This window comes from Ciconia boyciana, chromosome 25 (genome assembly GCF_034638445.1).
Source record: "Ciconia boyciana chromosome 25, ASM3463844v1, whole genome shotgun sequence".
Classification (NCBI taxonomy): Eukaryota; Metazoa; Chordata; class Aves; order Ciconiiformes; family Ciconiidae; genus Ciconia; species Ciconia boyciana.
Genome location: NC_132958.1, coordinates 1071895 through 1090625, shown reverse-complemented (window position 1 = coordinate 1090625; position 18731 = coordinate 1071895). Strand labels below are relative to the sequence as shown.

At 53.7% G+C, this 18731-nt stretch overlaps 1 protein-coding gene across 2 annotated transcripts; it reads right to left on the bottom strand.

The window, feature by feature from the left end:
• Positions 1–2540: 2540 nt before the first annotated feature.
• On the bottom strand, positions 2541–18415 carry STAMBP (STAM binding protein). Of its 2 annotated transcripts, none has more exons than XM_072845980.1 (10): positions 18297–18415; positions 16118–16358; positions 11375–11450; positions 9224–9319; positions 8162–8537; positions 7325–7449; positions 6229–6366; positions 4931–5043; positions 4382–4481; positions 2541–3932 (listed from the first exon to the last, which is right to left on the bottom strand). In XM_072845980.1, the coding sequence occupies exons 2-10, from the start codon at positions 16330–16332 to the stop codon at positions 3876–3878; spliced, it is 1296 nt and encodes a 431-aa protein (XP_072702081.1). In that variant the 5' UTR covers positions 16333–16358; positions 18297–18415; the 3' UTR covers positions 2541–3875. The 2 variants fall into 2 exon arrangements, with proteins under 2 accessions (XP_072702081.1, XP_072702082.1); XM_072845981.1 differs by lacking the exon at positions 18297–18415 and adding an exon at positions 16557–16768.
• Positions 18416–18731: the final 316 nt, after the last annotated feature.

The window sequence follows — 18731 nt, the reverse complement described above, 5'->3', positions numbered from 1 at the left end:
GTCCTCTGATCCCCCTGCCCCAGTGCAGCACAGAGGGGCCGGAGCCACCCCGGCCCTCTGGATGCAGCCTTGGCAGGCGTTGAGCGGAGCCACAGCAGCCCGCGGCCTTCGCAGAGGCCAACCAGCGGCTGCCAAACTCCCGGCTGCCTTTTTAAGGGCAACGGTCCCGCAGCGGGGAATCTCCCCGAGCACCCGGGGCAGGGGGGAGGCAGGACAGATGCCCCAGAGCCACCACCCAGAGCTATGGGGACTTGGGTTGCAGATGGGGAAACTGAGGCACGGGGTGCCTGGGCTGCCTCCTGCTTTGCTTTGTGGGGTCCCAAGCCGTGCTCAGGGCAGGGACATGAAGGCACCGGTGCAGCAATAAGGACCAAGAGTTGCAGGGTCCCACCACCACCAGAAGGGACCCAAGGGTCCTGGTGTCCCCCCGCCGGCCCTGAAGGGAGGGAGTGGACTCCGGGTTGTCACCCTGCGGGGCAGGACACGGACACGGTGTCTCCCCATCACCGCCAGCCCACTCGCACCTCCAACGATGTTCCCAGTTAGTGGCTCTACCCCAGTTATCCCCTTCCTCTGGGAAAACCTCAGCACACGGGGGCTGGATTTGTCCCCTGGGTCCCCTGGCCGTGCACTTGTCGGTGTCCCCACCGTACGCCCCGAGCCCTGGGGACCTGCCGCCGCCTTGCGTCCCAGCCCGGTTCCCTTGGTCCACCGCCAAACATGAGGTCACCGAGGCAAAAGGTTGCCATATATGACATGCTGAAAAAAAAAAAAAAAAAATTAACCCCAAACCCAGCAGAGAGTGGGGAGAGAAAAAAAAAGGGGGGGGTCAGACGGAGGCAGCAGCCTGTGCCGGTGCTGGGAGAGCCCCGCACGGAGGAAGCACGGCCGTGCCGGGGGGCTGCATGGAGCCATCGGCAGGACCCTGTCCCACCCCAGGGTGGGGGGGGGCTGTGCCCAAAGCCACAGAGACACCCCTGAACCCCGGGCTGGTGCAACCTGCGGGGTGCCAACCCAAGACCCCGCTCTGCAGCACCAAGTTGCATCGCTTTTCTATCCCCGGCCTTTGCCCGGGGACGGGCGGGCCGGTTCCAAGCTCCCCATCCCCGCAGGATCCCCAAACCACCCCGGCCCACAGCACCGCAGCCAGCCGGGACGGGAAACCTCGGCACGGCCAGTTTGAAACTGGGACTGCGGCGGCAAAGCCCCAAGCCGGAGCAGGCATGCAGCCTAAAAAGGAAAGGTTCGGCCACCGCAGCCAATCCAGCTGCCGGCTCTTGGCGGCCGTGGGGAGGGTGGCCAGCGGCCCTGGGATGCTCGCAGGAACGCCAAGCATCCCCCGGCACAGGCGAGGCTGGCCTGGGCTGAATGCAGGATGAGGAGGGGGGCAATCCCCGGTTTGCCGTGGGATTTCAAAACTCCCGGTGCGCAGGCTGGCCCTCGGCACCTCCGTATAAGGGTAACGTTTGCGCTTTAAACCTCTCGGGCTGCCGCCGAGGATGGACAAACCGGCGACGAGAGCTTGGGCAGGGATTTGGGTCTGTTCCCATCCCCGAGGCAGAGATAAGCATCGCTCCCTGCCTGCGGGAAACACCCCCAAAACATGCAACCCACATTGTTGCAGAAAATAAATCAATCCTGCAAAGCATGGTTTCTTTATGGTTTAGCTCCTACCAAGTTCAACCTGCCCGTTTTGAGCGATTTTAAGGTATAATGGTCACATCTGGTGCAGCTGGACAGAGGGGGTGGGTTAGTGGGACACAGGGAGCAGCGCCAGGATATCAGCATTCATCCTGACGCACAAACTGATGACTCAGTGACTTTAAGTGAAAAAATGTGATTAAAAAGCTGCCAGCTCAGACAGCAGGGCTGAGCGCGAGGCAGCAGCTGGGCGCTGACATGAGAAACGCCCTTGTGTACGGCCACGCTGCGAGGTATTTGAAAAATTCTCCACGAGGGTTTATCGGTCACTGGGACGACTTATGAAGGAAGCAGTGATTTGCCACCGGCTCCTCTCCCCGGCTGGTGCGCTCTGCTCGATGCTGGGGTCAGCTCCAACCCAAGACCTGCAGGGATGGGGAGCTGAGATAAATTGTTTGTGATATTCACTACTGATTTGAAGGAATCGCTGCTTTGCAAGATGGGCTTTCACACCTTGTGTCCCCGCGGCGCTCTGGGGGAGCCGTCAGGGTGAAGAACAGACTTCTCCCTTCTGTGTAGGGCTGTGGGATGAACACCCCTACGCAGAGGCTGCAAAACCCAGCCCTGAGCACGGTTTCAATAAATTAGGGCTGAAAGTTAGTTCCCAGAGATGCCCTGAAGTCCCCTTGCTTCCCTCCCACTGCCAAGGGTAGCCTGTTTCCAAAACCGACTGCAAAAATGATGGCAGCAGCAGTTTGTCACGCAGGAATCGAGGAGGCGGCTGTCGCAAATAAACACAACCCCTAAATAAATCTATTCCCTCCCCCTTCTCAGCCACGCTGGACCCCTCCAACCCAAGTTAGCTCAAAGAAAACAAGTGGCAAAAGAAACCCAGCCAAGCTAATACAATCCATCTGTGTTAAACTGTACACCAAAGAATTTTGCATGTAGAAGTACAAGGACATGACATATAGAACACGTATGTATGCGTGCCAGGTGGGAAGACAACTCCAGCCTTCTTCCCCTCCCTGCACAGCCATGTGCCGATCATCACAGCATCCTGCCAGAGGATGTGGAGATGGTGTGGGTCACGCTCAGCCCTTTGAGGCCAGATGCCTTCCACCTTTCAATACTGCTTCTTCCCATTTCAATGCCGGCAGAGGCGAGGGCGGAGGCTCAGCACAGATAGCGCAGGGAAGGAAAATCGCTGCTTGACGTCCGATGAGAGTAATTCGCAGGAGGTCCCTGGCTGGTGTAACGCATAACGGCGACGTCACGGAGCGCTTGTTTTTGGCAAGGACAGACTTCATACTGCTTTGAGAAGCGCAGAGGCAATGGGGGGTGCTGATCTTTGAGGATCGAAGCAGCACGAGCTGCTGGAGTCCCGTCTCAGAGAGGAGATGGCCTTGCAGAGCCTTCACGTGACAGCACTGCAGCCAAGAGACCGAGAGCCTCCTCCACGGTGACACCAGCAGCAAGCCAAACCCAAGCCCTTGCCAGGCAGAATCCCCCATCTGGGCCAGAGCGAATCCCCCATCCAGACACCCCTCCCCACTGCTGGAATGAAGCAGCTCGTGCAAAGCGGTGCCACATCCAGGCACCTTCTCCCCTGAAACGCTGAAATAAGGGTTCCCAAAGGAGGTTGGGCCCCTTTCTTACCTCACCAGGCAAAGACCTGAGTACCGGCAAGCAGGACTTGCTCCAGCTCAGCGGCGATAAGCTCTTGCATGGGGTGAGAGGGGTTAGGAAGGTTTAATCCTGAACTATAGCAAAGACTCATCTACTCCAGCCAGCTGCACTGAGACCACAAAAACCCAGAGAGAGGCAAAACAAAGCATGGGTTAATTTGGGCAAGTCCCGCTTTGGAAAGCACTTGAAGAAGTTTCCACACTTCACGGCTGCAGCAAATCACAGGGATCCCCCCCTCAAGAAGCCGTTCAAGCCGTAGATTAGAGTATTAAACAATTACTTCAGTGTTAGTTTCTGTCTTTGAACTTCCAGTTAGCTTTTCCCCACACCTTGAACCTCAGCACCACTTTGCCAGCCCAATGTCAGGCACTGAGGTTTCACGTGCTCCCACTGAGGTCAAGGTAGTGATTTCACCGTGGTTATTGGGGGAGGAAGGGGAAGGATCACTACACGGTAGAAATCATCTGCTACAGGAGGAAAAAAAAAATTCCTTAGGCCTAGAAGGAAGGTAGATGGCTTTCTGTAAACGGTTTAAGGCAAGAGGCCTATCGGAGATCCATCAGGACCACGTCTCTCTCGACTACTGACACGTGATTGCAGGTCTGGAAGAGAACGGAAGAGAAAGAGGGGACGGGGTGTTATTCAAATGTTCGCACAGCTCAGGTGAGTCTCCTCTACCTCCTGAGACAACCTGCACCCAGCGTCCTTCGCAGAACAGCCCTCTCGGACCAGGAACTAGTGCCTTGCCCAGTGCCACACAGAGACCATAGCAGGACACAAATACGAATCTCTCTCTCTCTCTCAAATTCAAGCCTTTGCTGCTGCCTTGACCTGTTTCTGCAGAGAAGTGCTCTGCATTGCACCTCCAACACATGCTAACAAGTTAGAAAGCTTTTGCATCTTAACTCTAGGAAGAGACAAGCCCCTGCCAGGCTGACCCTCCTGTCCTGGGTCACAGCCTAGCACCTCGACACAGATATAAATTCAAGTGAAGTGTCCAATATGCTGACTCACGGTCCTACAGCCCCCACTGCCTCGTGGGGTGACTTACAGTGAAGAGAGGGGGATCTTTGGAGTGTGGGTGGAATCCTTTCTGCCGGCAGGAAGAGATCTCCTCCAGGCCATGCTCTGTCAGCTTGAAAAACCCCGTCCTAGAGCAAATAAACACAAGCTCTGTGTAGCTCAAGCCTCTGCAAATAGAAGCACCTCCTTCTGTGTCTGAAGGAGCACACTTGAGTCTGCTCCTCTCGAGCAAGAGCAGAGATGCATGCTGTGGGATGCTCCTCTGCCCGGGACGCTCCTCTCCCCAGTTCTACGGCTGCAGACAGGTCTCCTTTCACGAGTGGGCAACCACAGCCCAGATACGACCCCCCCGAACCAGCTCAGAAGAGCTGTCGAATCACACGTACTCTTCCAGCCTCCTTTGGCAAAACTTTCATTGTGTCACTTGACTTTATTCCACACCAGGAATCTGATAGAGGAATGGTCCTGGTAAACAGCCCTTCGATACCTTCTGAAGAGGCCAGACCTCCTGCCCAACCTTTTGGCTGGGCAGCACAGGCGGAGGGAAAGGCCTTACCTACCCCACGTCCGTACTTACTCCTGGTATTTTGGAGAACACACAATAGCAATGGACTCTGGCAACATCATCTGGTAGGAGCAGTGCGTGTGCAGGTCAACGCTGGAGAGGAAGGCTGTCTGCGTGGGGTGAGTCTGAAACACAAGGCAACATAAAAGAGAGGAAGTTACAGCAGGGTCGGAGGACTAGTCCAAAGGGACTGTGTCTGCCAAGAGAAGGTTGTAATAGAGAAGAGACACGGCTCCTTGGATGGCACAGAGGACATGCTTGCACACTGAAAATGGTTTTGGATCATCCCAAAACATCTGCTCCTCTTTTCCGTTTGGAATAAGTACAGGAGGAGCTCTACATTTCTGGCCATATCCCACGGAAAGTCACACTTTAAGGCACAACACTGTCCTTGCTTTCATGCATGCCTCCCTGCAGGGCACTTCACATGTTTCTGACGTGCAGCTACCCCTGGGGCACAGCATCACTAGGCACGTAACATACTGCCAAGGCACTTCAAGATATCGCATTCGACCAAGACAGCTGTGGGTTGTACGATCACAGACAACCACTACCTTACCCAGCTCTGGCTGACAGATTTCACAGCCTAACTCTTGCTGAAAGATCTTTCCCCTTTTGCTGTTAGGTTTTTGTTGCCCAGACCAGCAGAAAGGTCAAAGGGATTCTTGAGGGTCCCTGGATGTTGCAGGGCCGTCACTGAAGAGTTAAGACCAAAAGCAGACACCCTGCACATATCAGGCACACGCAGCAGGCATTTATTTGTCAAAGCCTACGAGGCAGCTGCTGCTTTCGAGAGATTACTCAGCAGCACCAAACATTTTGCTTGGCACCAATCCGACTGCCAAAGGCTCCGCGGGGACAGGCAGCAGGGCAGCGCCGAAGCCAGCGGAGGAATCTGGAACTGGCACATCCCGCGGCAGAGCAGCACACAGCTGTCTGCAAAAAGCAGCGCTACTACAGGGATGCATCACGAGAGCGGCCCTGCGCTGACAGCAGGAGCTCGGGATGCCCCGGCAGTGCCTCTGGAGTCAGCTTTTAGTTGGATGAAGCATGAGCTTCATGCCCAATATCCCACTCTCAAAGGACCTGGTGCTTTAGAAAGGGACCCAAACTTAAAACAGGCCTGGAGTTCTCCAGCAGTGTGAGTAGCAACTGAGACTGCACTAAAAGGAGAAATCCGACTGGAGGATGCTGCCTGCTCCATGCCATCTCCAGTAAATTCTCCTCCGCCAGCCCCGCTCCACACACCCCTTCCCCTCCTGGCTGAATGCAAGGCCAGTTGGGAAGTGAAACAGGAACGAGAGACTCACATGGATCCAGCCTAGCGTAACAAGGCCGTGCTGATCCTGGATCACAAAGAGCTCCTCCTCATTCTCCGTGTTGCAATAATCGGGGCCTCCGTACTGCTTGGGAACGATGACGTGGGTTATCGTGAACTCGTTCCTCATCTGCAAGGCAGCACAGGGAGGCTGTTATCCACCGGACACCCCCCAAGCAGGAAACGCTGCTGCCGCCCACTGGTGCAAAGGTAATTTCCTAAGCTTTGGGAACGCAGTACTTCTGCATTCATCACTCAGGGGCCCAGCCAGGGGAAGAGCAGCTCTGGAAATAAGCCCACGGATGCATCTACCGTCCATTTATAGGTCACAGAAATGGTAACTGCAAATTACTGACAAAGGAGTCGCAGGATTTTCTGGGTCTGAGCATGACCCACAGCTTTCTATTTCATTTTCCCTGCCATGCAGAGCACCCACAAGAGCTCAGAGAAGTCCTGGACACCCACTGAAGTGAATCTCTCCACTCACTGGGAGATGATGCCTCATAATTAAATAATCACCAAGTGTCTGGAAGCAGCTGGGTTGCAAAAAGTTGCTACATCAAACAACTTCATTTCTGCAAGCAAAGCAGCCCCAAGCGACTCGGGGGAGACAGGCTGGAGCTGCTAATGGAAACCTGTGCACGCAGACTCTTTGGGGGAGAACTAACTGTCTCCAGTCGATGTTTGCACAGCCTTGTCTTGGTGAGGGTCCCAGTTCACAGCTGGGACACCTCAGTCCTGCTGGTACCAAAAGGACAAGCCACCGGAGCTGCCTGTCACCAGCAACATGGCGGTGCTTGAAGCAGGTACCCAGCAGAGAGTCTTCAACAGGAGAGAGGAAGCTGAATACCCATTGGGACTTGATGGCCAGCACCTCATTCAGTGCGAGGAAATCCTAACATAAAAGGGAGGAAAAGGAGAGGCAGATCATCCCTTACACTCACATGAAGCCCTAGTCATCGGTGAAACTGCACTACAGCCTTCCGTGGCAAACATCGGGGCCCTCTAGCCATTTTCAAAGCTATCGCACACCTTGACAAAAGGCCTCTGCGCCACTTCCAGGGTCTTAATTAGGATTACCACCTTACCAGCTTACCGCAGAGGATCCCACACGTCTCCACACCCCGGATCGTGTTGGCATCAGCCAGCTGGAGGAATTTCTGGCAGAGCTCCCTAGGGACGATGACCTGGCGAAGGACATCCATACTTGCATCTGTGGGGAGAACGGGAGCACAATGAGTAATGACAGTCGGGGGATGCTGGAGAAATGTTCCCTCAGGTCAGTATCTGAAGGGACTAGACTGAGAAAATTCAGCCTGGAAACATTAACTGCTCTAATGTCTACCCTTCCAACAGCAATCACAGATAAATGAAGTCACTGTGACACTTCATAAAGGACACTCGTTACCTCTTTCAAAATAGAAACACGTAGAGAGAAAAAGACTTTTAGCAGTGTGTCAAAACCCAAGTATTTTGTTAAAGAAAATGAAACCACAAACACAAAATGTCATTTAAAGAAAGATGCGTCACTGGGCAAGAACCAGTCATTTGGAAGTGTCCAAATCAGTATTTTGGAGCCATATTTCACAGAAGAGGAGAATTTGGTCAGCCTAACCAGGAACTCAACCCCAATCTCCAACAAGTATTTGGATCTAGGAAAGCCAAATAGGCTGTAGACTCTAGATCAGCAGAGAGATGGGGCTGGAGAAGTATGGGGGGCCGATTCCCACAAGGAGACAGTTCTCCCCAGCCCTGCAAGCCTTTACTGGACAATGGGGAGAACATCCAGTGACTTGGAAGGCCAAAACCCCAGAAGGGATGGAGCCACGAGCAGATACTTTCAAGAGCCTCCCAGACAAATCAGCTCCTCTGCTGCATTTGGCTCAGCCCCAGCAAGGGAGAAGGGTGCACTGAGAGGTACTAACTGTTTTCCGTGCTCCCCAAAGCACTAGGTTTCAAAGATCGGTCCACAACAGGAGGTTTGGATGAGACAGTCCCCACTGACGGACTTGCAGGGTGAACTGGAGAGATGGGAACCTTTGGGATTAAATCAGTTGGGGGCTTTTCCACGCCAGGGATGAGGGGTCCGTCCAGAGACTCGGGACGGGGCTCTGGCTTTCCAAATTCCTGCACTATCCTTAGACGTTCCTTCTCCAGCTCCTGTCGTCGAATCATCTCCTCAAAGGCATGAAACTGCTCTTGCTCTGCCTGCTGCTGCTTCATCAGGGCTACCCGATTTCTCTCCTCTTCCAGCTGCTGCTGCAAGGCCAAATTGCGTGCAAATTCCTCTTCCTCCTCCTTCTGCAGGGAAAAATACGCCAAGGGACATCAGCAGACAAGGGAACACTAGTCCGAGGCAGAAAACGAAGCCTATGCACTGCAGACCCTCAGCAATCCCAGACTACTTCTAAAGGGTCTGCAAAAGGTAACCAGCAAACAGCACTCCCTGCACAGAAGCTTCAGCTTGCAAAACAGAGATCTGCTCTTCCATCAGGAGAGACAGCTAGACCAGGGCAGTAAAACTGCTGCCTTACCCTCCCTCTTCCACAGAAATATAATTCCAGGTTGATTTCCCTCTATCCTCTCTCTAAAATTGCACTTGTCTGCAGCAAAACTGACCGTGGAGTTTTCTGCTTTGCCCACAGAACCCTTGCCCATGCTGCTACCACCTGCCTGCTGAGTTTCTGGATCATAAGACCTAGACCTCACAACTGGGACAAAGAGAAAAAACAACCAAACAACAGTCCCAGCTCAGACTGCCTCCAGGATGCAGGGACACCTGTGACAGATTCATCTACATAATGGCAGCAGAGACATGATTGGGACAGCCCTGTGCTGCAGGTGACAAGGCTGGACCCTGCAAGCTGGGTCTACCCAGACGTCACATTTCAGAGCACCCAGGGAGCCCTGGAGACCTGCCCTCTTCCAAACCCTTTGTGGCTGAGGGTCTTCTGGGGAGCACAGGCCTCCAGTCTCCTCTCACTCACCTTCTGCTCCTCGTACTTAGCATAGTCCTTGGCGTACCTCTTTAATAGCTCCTTCTTGAGCTCTTCAGCTCTGGGGAAGGCTACTTCTTTCAGTTTCTGAAGGGAGGAAACAGAGTCATAAGAGTGTGATAGCTCCAAGGCAAGAAAAACAAGACCTGAACAGATGCAAGAATCAACAGACACGTAGCACCCAGAGATTATAAACCATCTGCTTGTTCACGAGGCAGGAAGGGCTGAGCAGCTCCACCACCACGTGTGGACAGGCTACAGACAGGCACATTGTAGCCGGGTGGCACAGACAGCACTGCCAACAACACTGAGCAAGAGCTTAGGCAGCACTGTCCTTTGCTCTTCTGGTCAATGTTGAACAGAGGAGCGGTAGCTTCTTGTGGCTGTGAGCAACCTCCAAGGATCTGCTGGCAAATCCCTTGAGGACTATCACATTGAGCATCCAGCCACCATGGAAAAGCCACGTGGTCTTTAAAAAGCAGGGAGTTTAACAGGAAAGAAAGGACTCAACAGAAAGTAAATTCAGATTAGCAAATGTGACACCCATCTTCAAGAAGGGCCGGAAGGAGGACCCGGGGAACTACAGGCCTGTCAGCCTGACCTCGGTACCGGGGAAGCTCATGGAGCAGATCATCCTGAGTGCTATCACACGGCATGTAGAGAATAACCAGGGATCAAGCCCAGCCAGCATGGGTTCAGGAAAGGCAGGTCCTGCTTCACCAACCTGATCTCCTACGACAAGGTGACCTGCCTTGTGGATGAGGGGAAGGCTGTGGATGTTGTCTATCTAGACTTCAGTAAAGCCTTCGACATGGTTTCTCACAGCATTCTCCTGGAGAAACTGGCTGCTCATGGCTTGGACGGGTGTACTCTTCGCTGGGTAAAGAACTGGCAGGATGGCCGGGCCCAAAGAGTGGTGGTGAATGGAGTTTACTCCAGTTGGCAGCCGGTCACAAGCGGTGTTCCCCAGGGCTCTGTGCTGGGGCCAGTCCTGTTTAATATCTTTATCAATGATCTGGACGAAGGGATCGAGTGCACCCTCAGTCAGTTTGCAGATGACACCAAGTTGTGCAGGAGTGTTGATCTGCTTGAGGGTAGGAAGGCTCTGCAGAGGGACCTGGACAGGCTGGATCGATGGGCCGAGGTCAATTGTATGAGGTTTAACAAGGCTGAGTGCAAGGTCCTGCACTTGGGCCACACCAACCCCATGCAACGCTGCAGGCTTGGGGAAGAGTGGCTGGAAAGCTGCCCGGTGGAAAAGGACCTGGGCGTGTTGGTTGACAGCCGCCTGAATATGAGCCAGCAGTGTGCCCAGGTGGCCAAGAAAGCCAATGGCATCCTGGCTCATATCAGAAATAGTGTGGCCAGCAGGACTAGGGCAGTGATCGTGCCGCTGTACTCGGCACTGGTGAGGCCGCACCTCGAATGCTGTGTTCAGTGTTGGGCCCCTCACTCCAAGAGAGACATTGAGGGGCTGGAGCGTGTCCAGAGAAGGGCAACGGAGCTGGGGAAGGGTCTGGAGCACAAGGCTGATGGGGAGCGGCTGAGGGACCTGGGGTTGTTCAGCCTGGAGAAAAGGAGGCTGAGGGGAGACCTCATCGCTCTCTACAACTGCCTGAAAGGAGGCTGTAGAGAGGTGGGGGTCGGTCTCTTCTCCCAGGTAACAAGTGATAGGACGAGAGGAAATGGCCTCAAGTTGCACCAGGGAAGGTTTAGACTGGATATTAGGAAATTTTACTTCACTGAAAGGGTTATCAAGCATTGGAACAGGCTGCCCAGGGCAGTGGTTGAGTTGCCATCCCTGGAGGTGTTTAAAAGCCGTTTGGATGAGGTGCTTAGGGACATAGTGTAGTGGTGGGCTTGGCAGTGTTAGGTTTACGGTTGGACTCGATGATCTTAAAGGTCTTTTCCAACCTATACGATTTTGTGATTCTGTAAATTTGACAACCACAGCCAGCCCAGTGCAAGTACACCAGGAAGAACCCAAACCATAACTCCCAAGGGCTCAGGACTACCTGGTCAAGCCAAGGCTTCTCAGCGTTTGTGTGGATCACTCATCCCAGAGCCATGAAAACCTAAGGTCGATGACCCCAAAACATTTCCGACAGCAGCCATTAAAGACTTGGCAATGCTACTACTTACTTTCATTGTCTCCCTCTTTTCAGGTATGACAGCAGTTTTGTAATCACGGTGCTGTGGCAGCTTCTCAATGAAGAGCCTGTAAACACAGGAGAGAAACTGCATTTCTGAATTGCAGCAGAAAGGGAAAACACAAGACAGTAAGTGGCATTTTGGGGGAACGGATCATTCCCTTCCAGCACTGTCCCCTTGCTCCACCACCTCCTATGCTCCCCACAATCAGGACAGTCATCTGCCTTTCTGCAGGAAACCCTCCACCATCTAATGGCCTTCTGAGCTCTTCACGGCACACAGATCTCATTCAGTCCCAGGGGAGCACCTCACACGGGAGATTTTTCTTCCACCTGGACTTTGGAGATGATCCTCAGGGATAAATACATTTGGTTTGAACAGAAACATTAATAAGCCTGTCTAAAATACCGAGGACGCTGGCAGCAATTCAGGAAGGTCCTTGGGCACCTGTCTACACCTCTGCGAGCATTCAAGAGGATTACACACAAGCTCAAGGACTTGGCTGACTCAGTGCTCACACCGTCCTTCTGTATGGGGGAACAAACAGTTTGTGCAAGAGATGGGGAAATTAACTCAGACCTTGAAAAGAGAAAACTTGCAGGTAAGCTAAAAGCAAGTTCGCAACATCCCCAGCTGCTGCATCGGGAGCCTTTTGGCTCTCTGGCCTGACCAGCCCAGAAGGTCAGGGCAATATTTCAGGCAGCAGGGCTATTTCTGTGCAGACTTCTGGGAGGGAAATCAAGACTGAGCTCAACATCACCCCGCTCCCAGCATGACTACGAACACGTTAATCTTTGGCTTCTCTACAAATAGGATAAGTCTTCCCCCTGCTTGCAGGGAGCTCTGCAGGACACAGTGATGAAGATGCAGAGAAAGAGTACCACAAGCACTAGAAGAAGGAAAAAAGCCCACAAACATGGGGCAATTCACTCTGGCTTAGCTCTGTGAGGCTCCCCAGCCTTGAGACATCCCTGAGTTATCTCTGTGAACAAGTTCCCCATGGCACACTACCTGACCGCATGCTCAGGGTGAGCTCACGGAGAGCTTAGCTGGGTCCTTGTCTCCTGCAAGTAGAGCTGTGCTTGCTCTGAGCGTCCACAAAGCCTGTGGGCATAACGCAAAAAACCCTGCCCTCCTTTGTGGCTCTTTGCTCCACCATTTCAGCATCTAAAGAAGGATGCTCTCCAGCTCCTTTAGAGAGCAGCCTCGTGGCCAGGCACAAGGAATAAGGGTAGTGAGGAGCAAACTGTGCCCCAGGGAGCAGCACAAACCAAGCAGAGCCAAGCACTAAAAATTCAGGGGGGACAGAGTGAGAATGCTCTTCACGCTGAGAAGCCTCTGTGTGTGCAGTAAATAAACCCAGCTGCTTCAAAACCTCAGTCCTCTGGGAAAAGGAAGGACTTTTTGCAACCCCGAATGCTCCTGGTTGCCACAGAGAGCGTGAGGATGCTCTCACCAGAGACCACAGGATCAGCATAACCATGTCACAGCCTGGAGCCACGGAGAAGCCGTTGCTCCATCCGAAACGCCCAGCAAGGTCCCCACTCCCGGCTGGTGGTTGCAAAGTAGGTCACTGTGTCGAGGAGACAAAACAAGGCTGTGATCATTGCCAACAGCTAGCAGATTAAAATGGAAGGGATTAATTAAGAAGGATTAAGAGCAGATGCTGGCCTGGGGAGGACAAAAAAACCAGCAGAGACAGCTGGGTTTCCACAAGTCAGGAAGGAGGGGAAAAAAGTGGGCAGCAGGATGAGAGGAGGACTCAGGCAGCCAGAGGAAAACTCTGGGGCAAGACCAGGCAGTGGCAGGCTGGGGATGGAGGCAGAGGAAGGGCAGGAATGGTTCATGTTTCCTATCGACAGCCCAGCTGAGGCTTGGCAAGACTGAAACCTGCAGCTCCCATCGCCAGGAGTTTTGGGTTTGTTCATACCTCCGCCTGCTCCCGAGTCCACTATGAGCAGCAGCTGTTTGGCACTGAGCAGCCACATCACAGGCTATTTTTAAGCACTGCTACAGCATGCACGCCAAGCCGGCATCTCTCAAGTCCCTTGCAACACCCCACACAAACCCCTGGAGCCAACCCTAGCAGCTCACAGCCACGCAGGCAAACCAGGAGCCCAAACACCACAGAAAATTAATGTCTTTTTTATTTTCTTTCTTATTTGGCTCTAGCAAAAATCAAACCTAGTGTGCCTGATGGCAATTCAAGGAAAACATCCACTCAGATCAACGCAGAAGAAGCTGTTCAAGAAGACAAGCAAGCAGATGTCTTACAAGGTGACAAGATGCACGTGTTAAAAGTCCAGCCTGGTTATTCTTAGAGATAGCCATGCCACCCTCCTGCCCCCCATGAGGAAGGCTAGGCAACAAACTTCATTTCTGCATGGGAAATAGAGGTGCTGTGCAGCCAAACGGCCTGCACGAGATCAAGCAGGTGGCTGGAGGCCAAGCAGGGAACTGGCTGCCTCAATGGGAATCTCAGTGCGGATCTGTCTCGAGATTACCCCATGTCTAGACAAGATTGCCTCAAAACCAATGGCTCTCCAAATCAGGCACCACAACACAGATCTCATAGTATAATTCAGGCCTTGAGATCAACCTTTGGGAGTGCTGTATAGAGAAATAAAGAGAAATCCAGCCTCCTAAAGCCACACAGACCACACTTCGCTCCCAAGGACAATGTGCTCACTCCCACCAAACACACCAAACTAAGAGCATCCCTCATGTAGTTCTCAGGGCTGGAGTCCTCCCCTTCCCGAAGGCACAGCCTGATGGGGAAAGCACCTGCACTAGGCCATACACTCCGGCAGGGAGCTGGGCTCTGAGAAAGGACAGCCACAGCACTGACTGCAGATGTGGGCTGAAGCACTGGGGGAAGAATTTGGATCCCGTTTCTAGAAAGGGGAGAGCAGAGCAAGTCCTGTGAGAGGCTCCAATTACCAGCGCCTCGCTCTTGCCTTTTGAATCACGGCCCTGGGAAAGGGCATCTAGAAAACACTTCATCAAGCCTACCGCTTGAGCTACAGCTTCACATCTTTGTTTAAAGAAATGAGACGGTGACATTAAGTTCGTATCTTCAGACAATCCAGGGCAGAAGCTCATATTCATCAGCACTGGAGAAATCACACCACTGAGGGAGAGTTTTTACACCTTCCTGGCAGCCCAGCAGCCAGGCTAACGTAAATGCCATGAGCGTTTGAAAACTGCTGGAGAGAAAACACGCTAGCACCTATCATTGCTATAATGAAACAGTGAAGGTGCTTTTAGTTCATTTGTTTAGTTAAAGAGTTTCTCCTTCGGCCTCAGCTACGTAACCAGCCTGGAAAGCTTCCCGAGGGCTTTACACTTCCCAGCTCCCTGTACAGCCTCCCAGGGCACTCGCTACAATGCCCATAAAAGCTCAGGAAGTGCAAGGCGGGAAGAAAAGCTAATCAGAGAAAAATGTGTTGGATTTAAGGGGCAGGAATCCTGCGCACAGGAGCAGGGAGAGAAGATGCCCACGGAGGTGCCAACCACATTCTGGATAAGCGGGTAACGTGGGCACAGCAGAGACCATATCAGAGTGGCACTGGGCGAAAGTGGGAGGGACAGGCTTTTGGCCAAAAAGCCTGTGGGAACAGGACACTCCATGCCATTGGGATATTTTCTGACGATCAGAGTTTTCAGCCCTTTAAACACCGACAGGCATAGCTACACAGAGGTGCACGTTTGCTCTGCTTGTATTCCGGGCTGCTCAGACACAATCCAGATCCGACACCACGTCACCGTGTTAGCACGGCATACGCTCCGGCTCGGCAGCGGGGTTTCGGACCCAAGATGGCTCGTTTCTGGCCAGCTGCGGAGATGATGGTAAGAATATGTGGCTCTGCACTTGTCTACGCAGTCAGCCCCTACAGCTGGAGACCCAGCAGCTGAAACCCCAAACAGGGTCTTGGCTGAGTTTATATATGATCTGGGGCGTTCTAGAAGGGTGCTCAGTACCCAAGAACCTCACCAGTTGATTTGGATCAGGTTCTTTGGACCCAGAACTCTTCCCCATGTCCCTCCTGAGAAGGGCTTGAGTGTATGCGTGCGTGTTTGGCGGGGGCGGATTATAGTCTTTCTGAGATATAAAACTAAACCTACAACTGGTCCCTGCACCTGAAGAAGGAACTCACTGCCTGCTGTAAAAGGCTGTAGTAACTTAAGTGTAAAACAGGCTTCTCCTCCAAAGCTGGTTTATTAGAGAAACCGCCAACCAGCCTAGATCCTTTCCAGGTAGATACTCGATACCGAGATCCTTCACCTTGCCAATCCATATGATGTCACAGCCAACCTAGCGACAATCGAGGCCAATCTAGCCACTCCGCAGTGATAAAACACCAGGAAGCTTCAACACACAGGGAGCCAAAACCTCCCTCCTGCTGACAGGAGTCTCCACTAGCAAAGGGACAGAGGAATACGCAATCAGCCTGGTTTCAGAGGGAACTTTCACAAACCTCCTGCAAAGAGGTGAGCAACGTTTGTGGGCTTGCGCCTCACACCTTTACGACATCTCCTGGTCAGTCTAACCAGCTGTATTCCTCACCTCTGCGGTAAGTGAAATTCAAAAGGAGCAGAGCTCTGGACAGAACCCAGTTCTTCCAGCTCAGCAAGGCCTCACAGTGTTTAGACACGCTCAAAATACGCAACACCAAACCCACAACCCCTTGTATCGACACGGGTTACTTGCAAACGAAGCAACGCTGCTCTTACGTGATGTATTTGTTGTACAAAATAAAGGCATGCTCGATATTGCCTTCCTCCGAGTAAATGGTCGCCATGCGGAGCATTTCCACTCCGGAGCGGTAGTAGCGTCGTGGCGGGACATCCTCGTTCACTTCCACGGCACTTCCCACCTGGATCAGTCTTCGGACTCGCTCCTCCGGCGGGAGGCTGACGTTGGCGTGGTCAGGCATAACAACACACATCAAAGCTATCGCGAGGCTGACGAACTCTGTGGTGGGAGGAAAGTCAAGTGCATCAAAACCAGCGTAAACCAGGCAACTCATCCAGTTTCCTCAGGACTGTCTTTCCCCGATAGAAATCATCCCCCCTCAGCAGAAAAGCGTCTAATACATGGGCCAAGTTAGGTCCCGAGGGAAGAATCTGGGAGAAGCCCAGCTCTTTTTGGGCACAATGCTTGGATATTTACCTTTATGACCTGAAAGGCAGCGACAAATTCAAGATCAGTCCTTGGTAATTGATTTCAAGCTAGAGTTTGACGCATCCAAATCCTACCCAAAGTAATGCTTCCTTCCCAATTGTCTCTCCACACAACAAAACTAGTGCCAGTCACTAGTCTGGGGGGAGATGACCAAAGCGTTTCATTCAGACTCGAGCAGAAGTGGCTTTACACAGGGTTTCAACACTGCAGCATTCACCATTTTGCTTACACAGCAGTGAGACGAGGACGGAGCTGAAGGCTATCCTTCCAGCCACTGCTGCTCAGCAGATCCGTCCCTACCCAACAAGCTCGATCCCAAATTGCTCTCGCCCAGGCACAGTCGCAATCCCTCTTCTCCCTTGTGCTGTGGGAGGCACACCCGTCACCCCAGGAATGCACCTCGACCTGATCTGTGCGTCTGCCTCCTGCTTGGCTCCGACAAACCCCTTCTCACCCACAGCCCCATGGCACAAGCCAATACATTCGAAGCTGAGGAAGCACCAAGAATGTTTGAGGGGCAGCGAGCCCAGAAATCCTCCGCAATGCTCTTCCTCCTACACCAAAAGCAGTTTCCCCCTGGAAAAGCCACCCCGGACCAGCATAAGGGTTAAACTGCCTATGAAATCACAGCGCTGAATCCAGAGTGCCTTGCAAGCCTTCCAGCAATGTGACTGCCACACACACGACATCGTGATTTACTGCGGCTTCTTCCTAAATGGGGAAAGGTCCTGAGCTGAGCTAAGCACCGCCTGAGGATCCCAACCGGCAGAGGAGTTGCCTTTCTGGGGTTACCTCAGAGCAGAAGCCCCTTTTTAAGGTAGGCAGGCCCACGTTTCTCAGCCCCCAGCCTGGAGGGGCCTCCACAGGCCTCTTGCCCTAAATAAGGGCTGTGGGATTCGGTCCTGCCAGAGCCTGCTGTCCCAAAGTGCTCACTTATGGGGTGTGACAGAGCCACAGCTCAGAGTGGGCTTCAGCTTCTCCTCCTTGCTGGTGCTTCTGCCGGGGGGGGGGTGAGTTCAGTTGTTCCCCCCAAGCCAGAGCTCTCAGTCACCTCCCCCAACCAAAGCTCCCCTGCCAAGCCCCACAGTCCTTCTCCCCCAAGAAAGAACAGACACCACTCACACACCATAACTCCTGGTGCCCCCAACCCAGAGCTCCCCCTCTAATTCCCACAGCACCTCGCAAGCTAAACAAAGTACCCAAAAGTGCCCAAACCACCCCCCCTCCAGCTGCTAGCTCCCAAACTACAGACCACCCCCCAGCCACTGCCCACCAAGAGAGAGGAAGACGCCTCCCTCCCCCAAATCAGAGGCCTCCAGAACTCCCACAGCCCTTCCCCTGCAAGGGAGAGCAGAGGAGCCCCCCAGGACTGCCTGTCCCTCCCAGAAGAGCCTGCCCCTGCCTTTCTCCTCTAAAAAAAGAGTAGGGGAACCCCCAACCAAAGCCCCCCACGGGCTCCCAGCCCCTCACAATAGAGCAAGAGGAGCCCCAAACCGGATGTTCCTTCCTAAGGGGAAAGATACCCGCAGCCAGAGCCCCCTGTCCGGAGCCCCACGAAGGGAACCCCGAGACGAGACGCAACCCCCTCCCCAACCGGAGCCCGCCCGGCCCGGCCCCCCAGGAGAGAAAGGGACGACCCCGACCGGCGCCCCAAACCAGACCCTGGCCCTGGCCCCTCAAGCGAGGAAGGGACCGCCCGCAGCCCCAGTGCCCGGGTCCAGCCCTGACCTGCCGCCGCCACCCGCCGCCTCTCCTCAGCGCTTCCGGGTTGTTGCCGAAACGCCGACAGCCCCTCCCCGCCTCGCTTTCATCAGCCAATCAGGAGCCGCCGCAACATCCGGGCACGCTGCAGCCCCCTCCCACTTCCGCCCGGCCGAGGGGCCGCTTCCCTTCCCTCAGCAGCATGCCGCCAGCAACCGGCCCTGAACCTTAAAGGGGCACCACCCCGAAAACACCCGTTCTCACCCCAAAATGGCCCGGTCGCGAGGCCCAGAGCCCACTGCCCAACAACCCTGCGCTCGGGTGAGGGCCGAAGCGCGGATCCTGCAGGCTCATCAGGCCCATCCAGGGGGAAATAACTGCTCCCCAAGCGGGGCTCGAGGTTTACGCACCAGGGGAATTCACTTTAGCAAAAGTGGGTGAAAAGGGAAAAAAAAAAAGATC

Coding starts and splice junctions, on each gene's coding strand:
- STAMBP (XM_072845980.1), bottom strand. CDS start 16,332: ATGTGTGTTGTTATGCCTGACCACGCCAACGTCAGCCTCCCGCCGGAG. Junction 5,044..6,228: donor TTACGCTAGGCTGGATCCAT/GTGAGTCTCTCG, acceptor CTTGTGTTTCAG/ACTCACCCCACGCAGACAGC. Junction 3,933..4,381: donor AAGATCCCCCTCTCTTCACT/GTAAGTCACCCC, acceptor GTTCTCTTCCAG/ACCTGCAATCACGTGTCAGT.